The sequence below is a fragment of the Perca fluviatilis genome, chromosome 18 (assembly GCF_010015445.1).
Source record: "Perca fluviatilis chromosome 18, GENO_Pfluv_1.0, whole genome shotgun sequence".
In the NCBI taxonomy this organism is placed as follows: Eukaryota; Metazoa; Chordata; class Actinopteri; order Perciformes; family Percidae; genus Perca; species Perca fluviatilis.
The window spans coordinates 19,205,381-19,218,681 of NC_053129.1; the positions used below are offsets into that span (position 1 = coordinate 19,205,381).

General features: G+C 45.1%; 1 protein-coding gene across 2 annotated transcripts in view; it reads left to right on the plus strand.

Moving 5' to 3' along the window:
- Positions 1-13,301, plus strand: part of LOC120546624 (prospero homeobox protein 1-like) — a 32,675-nt gene that overhangs the window by 1,022 nt on the left and 18,352 nt on the right. For both annotated transcript variants that reach the window (XM_039781692.1, XM_039781693.1), the window contains exons 2-3: positions 2,226-4,379; positions 8,264-8,371. In XM_039781692.1, coding sequence (XP_039637626.1) covers positions 2,292-4,379; positions 8,264-8,371 — 2,196 coding nt within the window. In that variant the 5' untranslated portion in view covers positions 2,226-2,291. The remainder of the gene's footprint in view (positions 1-2,225; positions 4,380-8,263; positions 8,372-13,301) is intronic.

Here is a 13,301-nt window from a genome sequence, read left to right on the forward strand (position 1 = left end):
GACGATATATTATTAAAGTTGGAGTGGACATCTACAGCTCCTAGTTCATAGCCTGTGTGTGTAGTTCATAGCATGAAATTGTTGAAAGGTTGTTGTTTTTTTACGAGAGAGAGAGAGAGAGAGAGAGTGCGCATGGGCAATGAGAGACAGGTGCGCCCTCGGAAAAGACAGGTGCTGGTGACTATTTCAAGCTCATTGTTAAGATCCTGAGGCGATCAAGTCAAGGTTTTTTTTTCTTGGAGATGTATCACCTTTTGTCTGAACTGCTGGATGTGGCTGTCAAGACTTGGGCCAAAGCCATTTATTTAAACGGGTTTATTTTAGAATACTGGTGTCAATTCTAAAGGGTAGATTTCAGGGGGAAAGCGTTTAACCGAGCCTGTTTTCCAGTAAATTTGGATTTTTACAGTTTTATCCTATCAGAATACAAAATGTTTTTTCAGAGTGAAAACCCTGCCAATGCATGCCACTTGTGTAGTGCATCACACAGCTCTAACAAAGCCATGCAGCAGCAAAGTTGTGTGTGTGTTTGTGTGTGTGTGTGTGTGTGTGGCTGGGTAGTGACAAGAAAGAAGCTTTTCTTTTTAAATTACTTTTCACATGCATTGATAATTTTAAAAAACGATACAATTTATTTTAGTTAGAACAAGCAAATAATCAGTTAAGAGAATTGTTTTTAAATCACGCTGGAGTTCAGTTTTCCCTGTTGTTTGCCCTCACTGAAACTGAGGCTTCAAATTAGAGGTCCAAGGATGGCTTTTGTCTTAAAATATCATAACAAAATTAAACATATATATGAATCAGTCAACAAGTCATTTGACTTTTTTGTATTTGAAATTTAAAATGTTTATAGCTACTTTTCAGTCTGCCTAAATCGGTGCAACACTTGAGTGTATTTGCAGGCTGTAAAATTGAATTCAGAAAGAATACTGTATCTGTTGTATATTATTATTTTCTACTGAGCCACTGCTAGTCTTAATAAGGGCTTGTGTTTTCCTGAAGAGTGTAAAATGAAGAATGTAAATTGTTCCACCACTTTTGCCACGTTTATGCTGTTAAGAAAATATCGTCAAATTTATAAATATGCAAACCTCCGAAATATTTTTATTTTTTAAAGACGGCAAATAGAATAAATAGTCTCCGATAATATCATTACATTTAAGATTGGATGTGTCTGACTAAGACACTGCCCTCGCTGATAGCAGTATTGATGCAGGCCTGTACTGACAAAACGTTTTGCTTTCAGAGGGGCATTAGGGTTTTTGTGAGAGCGCTTTAAGTTGCTCCTTGCCAGAGTTGACCCTTGTGACCTATTCATTTGAGCAGAATTAACTGCCCCTGCCAGATGAAAAGACAAACAAAAACACAGAAGTGAGCTCACGCTGGCACCAAAATCAATAGCCCCTTTTTTCTGTTTCTTTTATGTGTCACTCTCCACATTGCTTAAGATATGATGACCATATTGATTAATGTGAACACAGGACTTGAATTTTAAAATTACACAATGTGTAAAATTGGTTTAAAATTAGAATATTTTGTTTTATTGACCAAACGATCACTCACTAACGTAACAGAATTTAGGAAAGGGTATATAAATATTGTGCATTGCCTTCCCTTGTAAACCACATTTTTCTTTATAGATACTCTTAACCCTATATCTTTTTATTTTGTTTTGTGAGTTAATAGCTCCTATGTTGGCTCACACCACACAAAAATGGAAATGAGGACAAGTACTTAAAGTAATTATCATAATTTTATGCAGCTTTGTGTTCCGTGGGAACTGGTTCAGTGTCGCACGGCGTGTAACAGGGGACAGGATAAAATGTAGGACTTTGCCCTGGAATGTCGAGCCAAGGCCTAATTCTGACCCCATCTTGTTGGAACCCCAGCCTGTTCCCTTTACCCCTCTGTCACTGGTCCTTACTGTCTAAATGTAGTCATGGATGTGTCCGTCCTTTTAGAAACATATTCCGAGGGATTGCCTGCTGGCTTGAGACAGAACACTTCAGTTTATATCCATAATGCCGGCTAATGCAGTTCTCTAGAGGCTGATACATTTTGATTGTTTCAGTCTTAAAAAACTTTCAGGCTTTTCTGTTTAGCCTAGATTTAGTTTTGAAATTGAAGTGTTCTCAGGCATGTCCTGCCTGAGTGAGTGAGTGACTTAGATTCTGAAAATATTCTTCACTTTGGTTAGTCATGCATCTGTAAATTTTTTCCCACAGGTACTCCGAGGCTTTGATCCTAGAGGACTGGGTTTGCGGGATATGGCCCAATAGCAGCAGCACGTGATGCCGGACCATGACAGCGACTCCCTCCTGAACAGACAGACCAAGCGAAGACGTGTGGACATTGGTGTTAAGAGGACCGTGGGCAGCACAGCCTCCTCCACAGCAGCAGCCACAACAACAACAACCACTGATAACATTGCCCGCGCCAAAGCAGCCATTTTCAGTGCCATGAACTCTCTGAGCTCCCACTCTCACCACGGATCAGACACCGACTCCATGGAGTGCTCTGTAGTGCAGCCACATGGTGGACCTGGCGTTGTGTCAGCCAGCGACAGTGAGTCCAAATCCAATGTCCTCCGAAAGCTACTGAAGAGGGCCAACTCATACGAGGACACCATGATGCCCTTCCCTGGCACCACCATTATCTCTCAGCTTCTCAAGAATAACATGGCTAAAAATGGAGGACCCGAGAGGGGAGAAAGAGGGGACAGGGGTGATAGAGGGGATAGGGGAGATAGAGGGGATAGGGGAGATAGAGGGGATAGGGGAGATAGAGGGGATAGGGGTGATAGAGGGGATGTTGGCTTCCCCGGATCAGGGCTCTCCAATGCAAGTTCAGATGCTCCCCAGGAGGATGCCTGCAGTAACTCCTCCCATGATAGCACCCCTCAAGAGTGCTTGTCACCCTTTGGTCGTCCTCCTGGCCTTGCCACCTTTGACATTGAACGTCTCAACGATGAACACCTGCGTGCCAAGCGAGCCCGTGTAGAGAACATTATACGTGGTATGAGCCACTCACCCAGTGTGGTGGTACCTGCTGCTTCCCGTCATGAGCGTGAGCATGAGATGGATCGAGACCGGGAGATGGATCTAGACTGCCCACCCCCTCAGTCTCAGCAGCAGGCCCCCAGCAGCCCACGGGGAGGCGAGGTGTGCAGCAGTAGCAGCAGAGAGAACAAGCGTAAGCAGCGTCTGCCTCAGCAGCAACAGCAGAGCTTCACCCAGCTGGTGTGCCAGAGGAAGGAGCAAAAGCAGGAGGAGCGACGGCAACTGAAGCTGCAGCTGGAGGACATGCAGAAACAGCTACGCCAGCTGCAGGAGAAGTTCTTTCAGATTTATGACTCAACCGACGACTCGGAACACAATGACCTCCACAATGACCTCCACAATGACATAGGAAACATGTCCGAGGACAGCCCAGCCAGGTCTGACACCGGCGGTGATGACCGGGGTGGAGATGACTTGCGCTCTGACAATGAGATGTCTGACCTGGACCCGGGCCATTTCCTGGACAGGGCGCGGGCGTTGCTTCAGGAGCAGGCCATGCTGGCAGCTAGAGAGAAGCCAAGAAGAGAGGGCCTCAGCAGGAGCAAAGGACAGGGAGGTCCAGGCTCCTCAATGCATGCTGAAGGTAAACAGCTGGCGGAGACACTGAAGCAGGAACTCAATTCAGCCATGACCCAGGTGGTGGACACAGTGGTGAAGGTGTTTGCCAAGCCTCCACGCCCTACACCCCAGCAGGCCTTCCCCTCACTTTCCATACCTCCTGAAAGATTTCCCACCACTGTCAATGGAGACAACCCCAACTTCCACACCACCAACCAGAGGCTGCAGTGCTTCGGTGATGTCATCATTCCTAATCCACTTGACTCCTTCACCAGCATGCCCGGGATGCCAGGTCCCACCAATGACCAAACAGAGGCGATACCCTTAGTCGTGAGGAAGACACCCAGTGAGCACCACCACCACCACCACCACCAATCCTCAGCTGTGGGTGCCCATGGCGGGCACCACCACCCCGTCCTTCACCCCTCCTCACTCTCTGCCTCCATGGGCTTCAGCCCCCCATCCTTTAGACACCCCTTTCCACTGCCTCTCATGGGCTACCCGTTCCAGAGTCCCCTTGGCGGGCCCACAGGTGGCTACCCAGGCAAGGACCGTTCCTCTCCAGACTCCATGGACCTGTCCCGGGAGACCACCAGCCTGAGGACCAAGATGGCATCAGGTCACCACATGGGGCACCACCATCGCTCTTGTTCACCAGCGCACCCTGGCAGCACAGCCGAGGGACTCTCCCTGTCCCTCATCAAGTCTGAGTGCAGTGATCTCCAGGACATGTCTGACATCTCACCCTACTCAGGCAGCAATGTATCCTTTAAGAAAATCTCGGTAGTGTGTGGGTTTTGAGGGGGTCGAAAGGTATTAGACAGTGACCCTAATGTTTTAACTCTACGTTGTCCAGTTCAGACCAGCTCATGCCTGTGTAGGCCAGATATAAATCAGATTTCAGGTGGTAATTCCCTGTAGAGACAGGTGCAAAACATCATCTGAACCACAAAGAGTTAAAAATCTAATCTTTTTTAGCCTGTTTGAAACTAGCCTAAGAAACTGAGAAATTGTTGATGAATCACTTTTCCTCCCACTGCTGTTCTCTTCTCCATTGTACTGCATTGTTGTATTTATTTTTATACTCATACCTCTTCCTTCTCACAACAGAGTACAGCCTTTTCTTCCATCTTCAACCTTAAGTGCTTTAAAAGCTTTCTTGTCATATATCACTTACTCACGAAGATTAGGTCCCCATGACATTTACTGCCCCAATTCCTTTTTATAAAAATGGCCTGAAAGAACAAGGAGGTAGATAGCGTCCCGAAACTTGGCACACAATGGTGTTATATAGCCTTCCTTATACTTTAACCCGAGTGTTCCCCAGTCTTGCCCTACGGATAAAGAGGCTATCCCCTATGGGAGGCTCAAATTGAGTCCCCTGGGGACTCAGGACTAATAGCTTAAACAGATATATTCAGTCCCTTCTCTGTTTCCCCTATACCTCCTTAGTCCCAAAGTATTCAACACCTCTTAACCCTTATGAAAGTTTGATTCGTGTCACACTGCTTGTCCTTAGAAAGCTTTGTCTTCAAGTCATTAACATTCATTACATGCTTAAGAAATTAATCCAACAGCTTTTTACCTGTTGGGGCTTTATTAGTTAAGTGAATATGTATATTTAACACATTTGTTTTTGCCATTGTCTGTACCTGACTGCCTAGCCTTTTCTGAGTATGGTTGTGTGTGTGTGTCTTTATGTGTGTGTGCATGTCACAAAAGGTTTGCCTGAGGACTCGGTAAAGATGTATATTTATGATTGCTTGTGTTTTCTCTTGTGTTCCTCTTATCATCCATCGCTGTTGTAAAAAGCCCACAATCATTGTCGTTTCTTTTCCCTTTTTTTCATTTCATAAAGATCTGTCAACAGCCCGGGGGGCCCTTCGGCTGTTGCTTGGCAGCCAAATACTTCTTTTTTGTTTTGCCTCCCTGCAAACCCCCCTCCTCCCTGTCTTTTCTTTGAAGCGGACGTTAACAGGTGTTTGCAGCGAGCTGTTTATCTTTCATTACCTCGCCTTGTCTTGTCTTCTTACCCAAGGGTGAACGCTTTCCAGAGATCCATAATCCTTTGCTTCTACGGGCTCCCGATGGAGGGATGAAAAAAGGCAAGGGAGAGAGAGACATACAGAGACTGAGAGAAAGTAGAAAACAATCAAACAATAACCACATATGCCAGATGCTGTGGCTTTCATTGTAGCATTTATAAATTCTGGGCATTAACAGATGTACATCCCTAAATGGAAAGAATAGGCATGTGTTGTTTTTTCATCTTTTATTTTTTGATTCACAGGTTTAGAAACAAAGTTTGGCATTTACAAGTTATTGACTTGTACATTTTATATTATAATTAGTATGACATTTAAGAGTTTATTTGAATTTTTATTCCCTCTGTTTATAGCTGATTCCATTGATGTCGAATATTTTTTTTATTCTGTAGCTTTTTTTTTTTCTCGGAGCCTCAGAAGCTCAGACAGCTTGTCAGACATTTTGCGAGGTGTGTTCAAGTTCACCAGCTCTCTGCAGCGTTGTGGAGCAGATGGCTGCTATCAATTTCCTCATTTGTTCTCAGTCCGACTCCAAATATTCTTGTCCTTACACCTGGAATTAGGAAGTGGGGCAAATATTTTCCTCTCATGACTTTGGGTTTTGGGGATGTGTCGTGAGAATGATGATGTCTTGTCAGATGTGGCAGGCGAACAGTGGGCCAGCTGGTATGAGTGCACCATCATGACAAAATAATAGCCTTTCACGCCACCCCTAAGTCCAATCACAATTACATTTGCAAGCTGTGAGTGAATTAGAGATGAAAATGCCTCATCAGGAGATATGAAGCTTCTTAATTGTCATCTGAAGGGAGGTGATATTGTGTTTATGGCCGGAGAGGTAAAACCTTGATGTCTTTGTTTTAAAATCATTTTTAATTATTTGAGTGATAAGGGGTACGCGATGCAAATCCTAATTGAAAAAGCAAAAACAAATTAATCTAAGTGTAAGTGCACAGCTTTCACAGCAAACACATCCTACCGTGCCTCACTGAGAAAAAGCTCTCTTTTTCTCTCTCCCTCTCCCTCTCTGTCTGAGGATCCATTGTATCCCCTCCACTTGGAGCAGATGGTGTGGTGTGGAGAGTGAAGTGCTGCTCTTTTGGCCAGGCCTGACAGAGTAACACCAGTCTGCCAGGGTTTCCCCCACAAGACCATTGCTACGTATACAACTAACTCTCTCTCTCTCTCTCAGTCTTTCCCTCTCTCACGCTGAATGAGACAAAGTAGATAGGGTTTTTAAGGAGCCAACCCAGTGTGGTTCAGTATTTGCTGGCTTTGCTGTGTAACCCTGAGGCCAAGGGCAATCCAATCTAGCAGCTGATGCCTTCTTCCCACTCTATAGTTACATCTACATCTGGACACTTGACTGATTTTAACGATCACAGCCACCCCTGTAGATCATAAATAATGTCAAGCAATGTATTTTGTCCACTCGAGTGTAAACAGTCTTCATGAAAACTTGGGGCTGTATCTTCTTTGTAATTTAAAGCCCTGTCTTGCTTCTGCTTGATGAAAACCCTTGTTGAAACAGCCTGAGGTTTTAACATGCAGCCCGCCCCCTTCCCTGTTCCCTTTTCAATGTCTTATGCTCCAGATTGATATTATCAGATGCATTATACGGCCGTTAATTCACCATGGAAATGGCTTGGGCCGTTCAGTGGCGCAGATGTGTTTCAGTCCCCCCATCACTGGCTGAGTCCAAAGCCTCAGAGCCCCTCTTCTCCTTCTCCTCCTCCTTCTTTTGCTCCTCCAAGGGTTTGGCAGCGGCAGCGAAGCTGGGGGGTAGGGGTGGAGCAGAGGGAGGAGGAGGGGGATGTAATTGAAGGTTGGAACCATACTATCCCTCAAGGTGCCCCCACCAGCCCATCTCCATCCTCTCTTCTGTTCAATCCAGGCGATCCATTAGGAAGACAAGGCCTCTGACATGTATTTGAATATGGCCTATGTGAGTGTGAGAAGGTTTTTCATGTTGCTCGGGCCAGTGTTTGGGACTATCTCCTAGACCTTGTTTTGTCACTGATATGAAGCCAATATCAGACAGTCATATTCAGGCTTGGCATGTGTTGTCGCCAAGCCATTAGGCCTTCTTGCCCGTCACTGGCGTTAACTGCTGTCTTTGTCTGTGATATGCAAATGTCTCCTTTTTTCTTCTTCCTTTTTTTGGGTGGAGGTTAGCACGGGGTGTAGGCAAAGGCGTTTGCTTACTTTGACTGTGAAATGAGCCTCCTTATGTAAAAGCATCGGCTGTAGTGCTGGACAGCGTTTTATTTACCGTGACGCTCTCACACCTGATACGGACGATGCTAATTGCAAGCAAATGGTTTTGCTTTGGTGCACTGTCTTCAGCCCCCACACACACACACACACACACACACACACACCCCCACCCCACCCCAGAAGTCCTGCATGCATGCCTGAAAGGAAATTTGGTTACCCATCATCCAAATGATGATGTCTTGCAAAAATCTTACAGTCAATTATTAGCACGTACATATGTAAATATTGTATCTGTGATCATATCAGTTGCTACATTTGCTTGATCTACCATAAGGTGTTTCCCTCCAAACAATTGTTAATTTCCTTAATGGCAGCTACTTCCAGATCCAAGAGGGTCTCTCTCCCAATCATCTGAAGAAGGCCAAGCTCATGTTTTTCTACACCCGCTACCCGAGCTCTAATATGCTCAAGATGTTCTTCTCTGATGTCAAGGTGAGTTCAAACATATTCTTCCTCTTTAGACCTTGTTTTAGATTACAACCTTTGCCAATATATTTTTAATTTTACTACACATTACTGCCTCTGTTTGGCTATCTTCAAACTCATTTGTTTGTACCTTAATCTTCTTGAGATGGTGACTTCTTTTAATCTGTGTAACAAGTGTAAAGATAAATAACACTTTGTTGCCTTTGTTTTCTTTTTTGCCACATTTCTTACTTGTACATTTGTCAACGCACCTGTTTTAAAAGGGGACGTTTGATTTAGTATTTGTGATGTGCCAGCTTTAGTTGCCGTGAACAGCGTATGTTTGTCAGTCTTGAAATGAGGCCCTTTCTCTCACTAAGTTATGGTTTTATGCAAAAGATGAAAGAAGAGGAAGTTGAATGGGTTTACATGAGGGAGCTGGAGAGCCTATGAGTATTCTAAAGATAAAGAGCGAGATGAGTAATGGAGGGGTGGAGAGGGCAGAGAGGAGGATGGAGCCTAGAGACGGAGGAGTGGTTATGTGAGCAGGTGTAGAGAGGATGGTTTGATAGAGGGAGGGGAGAAGAGAAAGAGTCAGTTTAGGGAACATGGCAAGAATGAGCGTTAGCTCTACTGGGAGTTTAATGAAGGAAATTTGGAAAACAAAGAAAAAATATGTAAGCTGCACACAAAACAAGAACAACAACACAATGGCCGTTGTAGAGTGCGCGACCGAGTTTGTTCGTGTTGTTGTTGTTTTGTGTGTGTGCTCCCCTCTCGGACCATACGGAGGGATAAACACTGTGACATATCCAGGCCATCTTATTCAAATCAGCAGATAAAGGTCCCCTTTTTCCCAGCTGCCCCCTCTTGTTGCCACCAACCATGACTCGTGGGTCACATGACTTTCTCTCAACACATCATTGGTCTGGTTGAAAAGGAGGGTTACATGTTGGCAAATGGGGTAGGCACCTGTAAATGCTGATTTGTTACAAAACTCCTCAATATTAAAAGCATCCCACTGATTTGACATTGATGTTATTTGCTATTTAACAATTGCTGCATCAATTGATTTGAACCACATAGTTTCACTGACTAATCACTCACAGGGAGGTGGCCTCTTCTTGGTGGCCTCTTCATGAATGGCCTCATCAGATACTTAAACAAGGTCAAGATAGTTGAGGGGATTATGAGTCGCATTAGTTTGTTTTTGTTTTCAGTAAAGGGCATTGTACTTAAGCTGTAAGTTAGTAGACATGTATGGGAATGAGACTATTGACCATTTAATTAGATGCAGCCAGCACAGCCTCTTAGCGAGTGGCTGTCCTCCGACAAAAGTCTTAAAGGCTAATCAGGTCTTGACTAATCAGGTCTTGACTGTCAAGAATCTAATGAACGTGGGAAGTGGGTTGCCCTGACAACTGGGGGACGCTGTAGCTGTTGTTCCCCTTGATTAAGCTCCTTTTAAGACTATTGTGACTTTTTTGACTTTTGGTGTTTATGAGATGTTTTGACAGATGCGTCAAAATTCCATTGTTAGTGTTGCTAATGACAGCCTATAGTATCATCCCACTAGCTTTTAGACGTCTCATTATGATTGCAGATATCGTTTTGATTACGGATGAGTCATTATAACAGATTAATGCACAGATTAAATAAAGATATTCAGTCAATTAATAAAGTCAGCTAAAGTATTTGCCTTTGTAAAGAGATCCAGTGTGAGGTGTATTTATTTATAGGCTGTTTGGACCTTCATGTATTGTAAATATACATTTCTAATTTTTTAGCAAAGACAAGCTGACACACACACACACACACACACACACACACACACACACACACACACTTTGCTTTCTTTATCTATTTCTCTTTTAGAGACAAGCTTCAGTATTTGGGCCAGTCATGTGCTGTGGAGTAGTGGAGGTCAGGAGGGTTTTCCCTTTTATATATGTCATTCCTTCTCTTTTCTTTTTTTTTCGCTGATGGTGTTGCATGGTATGTGTGCCTCGGCGGGGCCGGGGAGAAAGAAAAGCCAGCCGCTGGATTTGAGTCGCCGCAGTAACAAAAGCCTGCTTTCCAGGGCCGCTTTTTGTGTGCAGTCAGCCAATAGGCAGCCGGAGATTATCTCCCACAATTCACCCCTGCGAAAACAGGAAACGTTGGAAAGCCCTGATGACTGTGAAGGGGCTTACGAGAGAGAGAGGAGAGAGAGAGAGGGAGAAAGAGAGAGCGAGAGAGGCCCGTACAGGCTTCTCTGCCTTTCTGCTCTCCTCTCCGGTTGTTCTGAATGTAGCTTAGCACGCTGAGGTCATCTGTGTGCTTTCTGCTCCATTGCTGACCACTATGTCCGAGAAAAGTGTTGGCGAGAGACACACTTTGTCTTTTCATCCAAATGCTTTTCAGCTAAATATTTTCATCCTAAACCAAAAGACAGAACTATAAAATCCAGTTTCATTCTACATATTAATAAATTAGCGGATGTGTGTGCAGAAGTTTGGGACTGACGGTCAAAGTGCCTGAATACTTTTGGCAGGCGACTAATATAGTTTAGATCAAGGATACTTGAGTGTTTTCCTATTCTGGACTTAAGTATGCGCCTCTGCTTGAGCAGAACATATGTGTGCGTATGTGTGTGTATGTGTGTGTATGTGTGTGTGTGTGTGTGTGTGTGTGTGTGTGCCACCTTCTATATTGTGCTGTTAGCACTAAGCGCTGACCTTTCACAGGCTCTTGAGTGTGAGTGTGAGAAACATGCTCTCGCTGTCTTTCTCTCATCTGCCTCTCAGCCACACACACACACACACACACACACACACACACTTATATGCTCAAACACTGACACACATTTTTCTCGCTGCATCTCATGTCTGTGCTGGCTGACCCCTGCCAGCTCTGATTAAGGAGCTGCAGTGATGTGCTCCTTTGAACCAATTCCTTTTGCACTGAACACACTCATCTTTAGCCGCTATCAGGGGGTCTCTGTCCCCCACCAGCAACCTAATGATCCAAGACTGCTGGAAGCTGCAGGGGGACTTGCCAGAATTGAGTCCTTGAGTGTGTTGGGTGCAGCTGATGCAGATATAATGTAATTTAGTGTATTTATCTGCATGCACATATTATATTTTTTGTGTGCTCTGTGCTGTGATTGAGCCACAGGACCTAATACATCTTCTCCTGAGCTGTCTGTATAATAAAGTAATCCTTGTCCAAATGACAAATCTATCCGTCACTCGGCTGCAGTGACACCAAAGGTCTCCTGCATGAGCGATGGCAACTCTTTCACTGACTTTAATCTCAGTATGTAGCGCTCAATCTCGCACGCGCTCAGATGCATATACACACATATGCTTGCATAGATCAACGCCAATTCACTAAATGTCTCAGATTCACACCCAATCAGACTTGTTCTGATCTTACACACGGGGAAATGTTCATATTACACTGAAAACTTGAATTAAATAGTGTTTTTATGCTCTGTCACCTCCGACTGTCTGCTACATTGTGTGTGTTTAAGAATAGCCCCGTGCAGCCGATGTATTTGTAAGTGTCAGTAGTTTGTTTGTTTGACACTGCGATGTCACGACCCCAGCTTGCTGACTGCTCACGTTCCGACCCTCTGCCCCCCCCCCATCCCCCACTCCACCAGCGATACGCCATTGTCCGGCCGGTACGCACCGCGATCCTCTTCTCCTCCCTCTCTCCCTCATTTTCACATTTATGCTCACCCTGCACTTTAGGACAACCCCCCCCCCCCTTCATACATTCTCCCAAACCCCTGTCAAACAATGTCAAGCGGACTTATTCTTTTCTATTCCGCCATTATGTCATCTGCTGATCATTCCAGAAAGGCATGGCCCCTCTCCTTTAGCACCATCCTACCTTGGTCCAGCTTTTTCGCGGCTCCTGATTCACCAACTTTTCTGCCTGTCTTTCTGTTCTGTTGCCTTGCCCACCCATCTTCATGTGCTTGCGTGTGTTTGACTGCCATCCCAGATCGTGAAGAGTGTGTGTGCATGTTTGTGCGTGTCTGTGTGTTGTCGAACAATAGCCAGAGCCTAATCTCCATGTCAAAACCGCTCTGCCTCCCCAGTGAGCAGTCCGCTCAGCATTTAGTAGCGTTTTGTCCCCCCATTCTTCCAGCACCACAAAAAGAGCAGAGGGGAGGGAGGAGTGAAGGCCTGTGTGTGTGTGTGTGTGTGTGTGTGTGTGTGTGTGTGTGTGTGTGTGTGTTTTGTGTGCGTGCGTAGGTGCGTTTGTGCGTACGTGCGTGCGTGCGTGCGTGCGTGCGTGCGTGCATGCATGCGTGCGTGTGTGTGGACGAAGGGAGTGGGGTATCAAGGTATCACAGGCTATAATTTAGAATTTATGAGCTGTAATTTCTGGGAGTCAATGAGGAAACAGTTGTTGATTGTTCAAGATAAATAATAAAATTAAATGAAAGATGTCAGTGGTTTGATCAGAGCTTTCAGTGGAGCATTTTAGGGTAAAAGAGCTAGGCAGCTACCCTCAGCTACCCTGAGGTCCTTATCATGGAGTTTGGATGTTTAGACAGTGTGTTTTCACTGTTGAGACCAGGCGGAAAAAGAGCCGGGACCAGCCGAGGCTCTTAATAGGTTTACCTCGCCCTATTGAATCCAGTCGAGCGGCACAGATCAGATAGCCACAGCCTTCTCTGCAGCGCTTATCGTCTCTGTCTTTCCCTCTCTTTCAATTTCTTTTATTTTGCTCTTTTTTTTCTCCTTTTTTTCTGTCTGAGAGGTGCGGAGAGGGGACGAGAATCAGGGTGTAATTGGTGAACGGGGTTAAGTACATGTTTGAGCCCCCTGCGGGCCAGGGCGCTTCAGATGATGACTTAATCGTTTTTCTGGTCAATTATGTGTTTGCGGTCTCGGCCCCCCTCTTTCTCCACTCTCAGGGTTATGATAGGGGGGAGGTCTGCTCCCAGTGGGGAGGATGA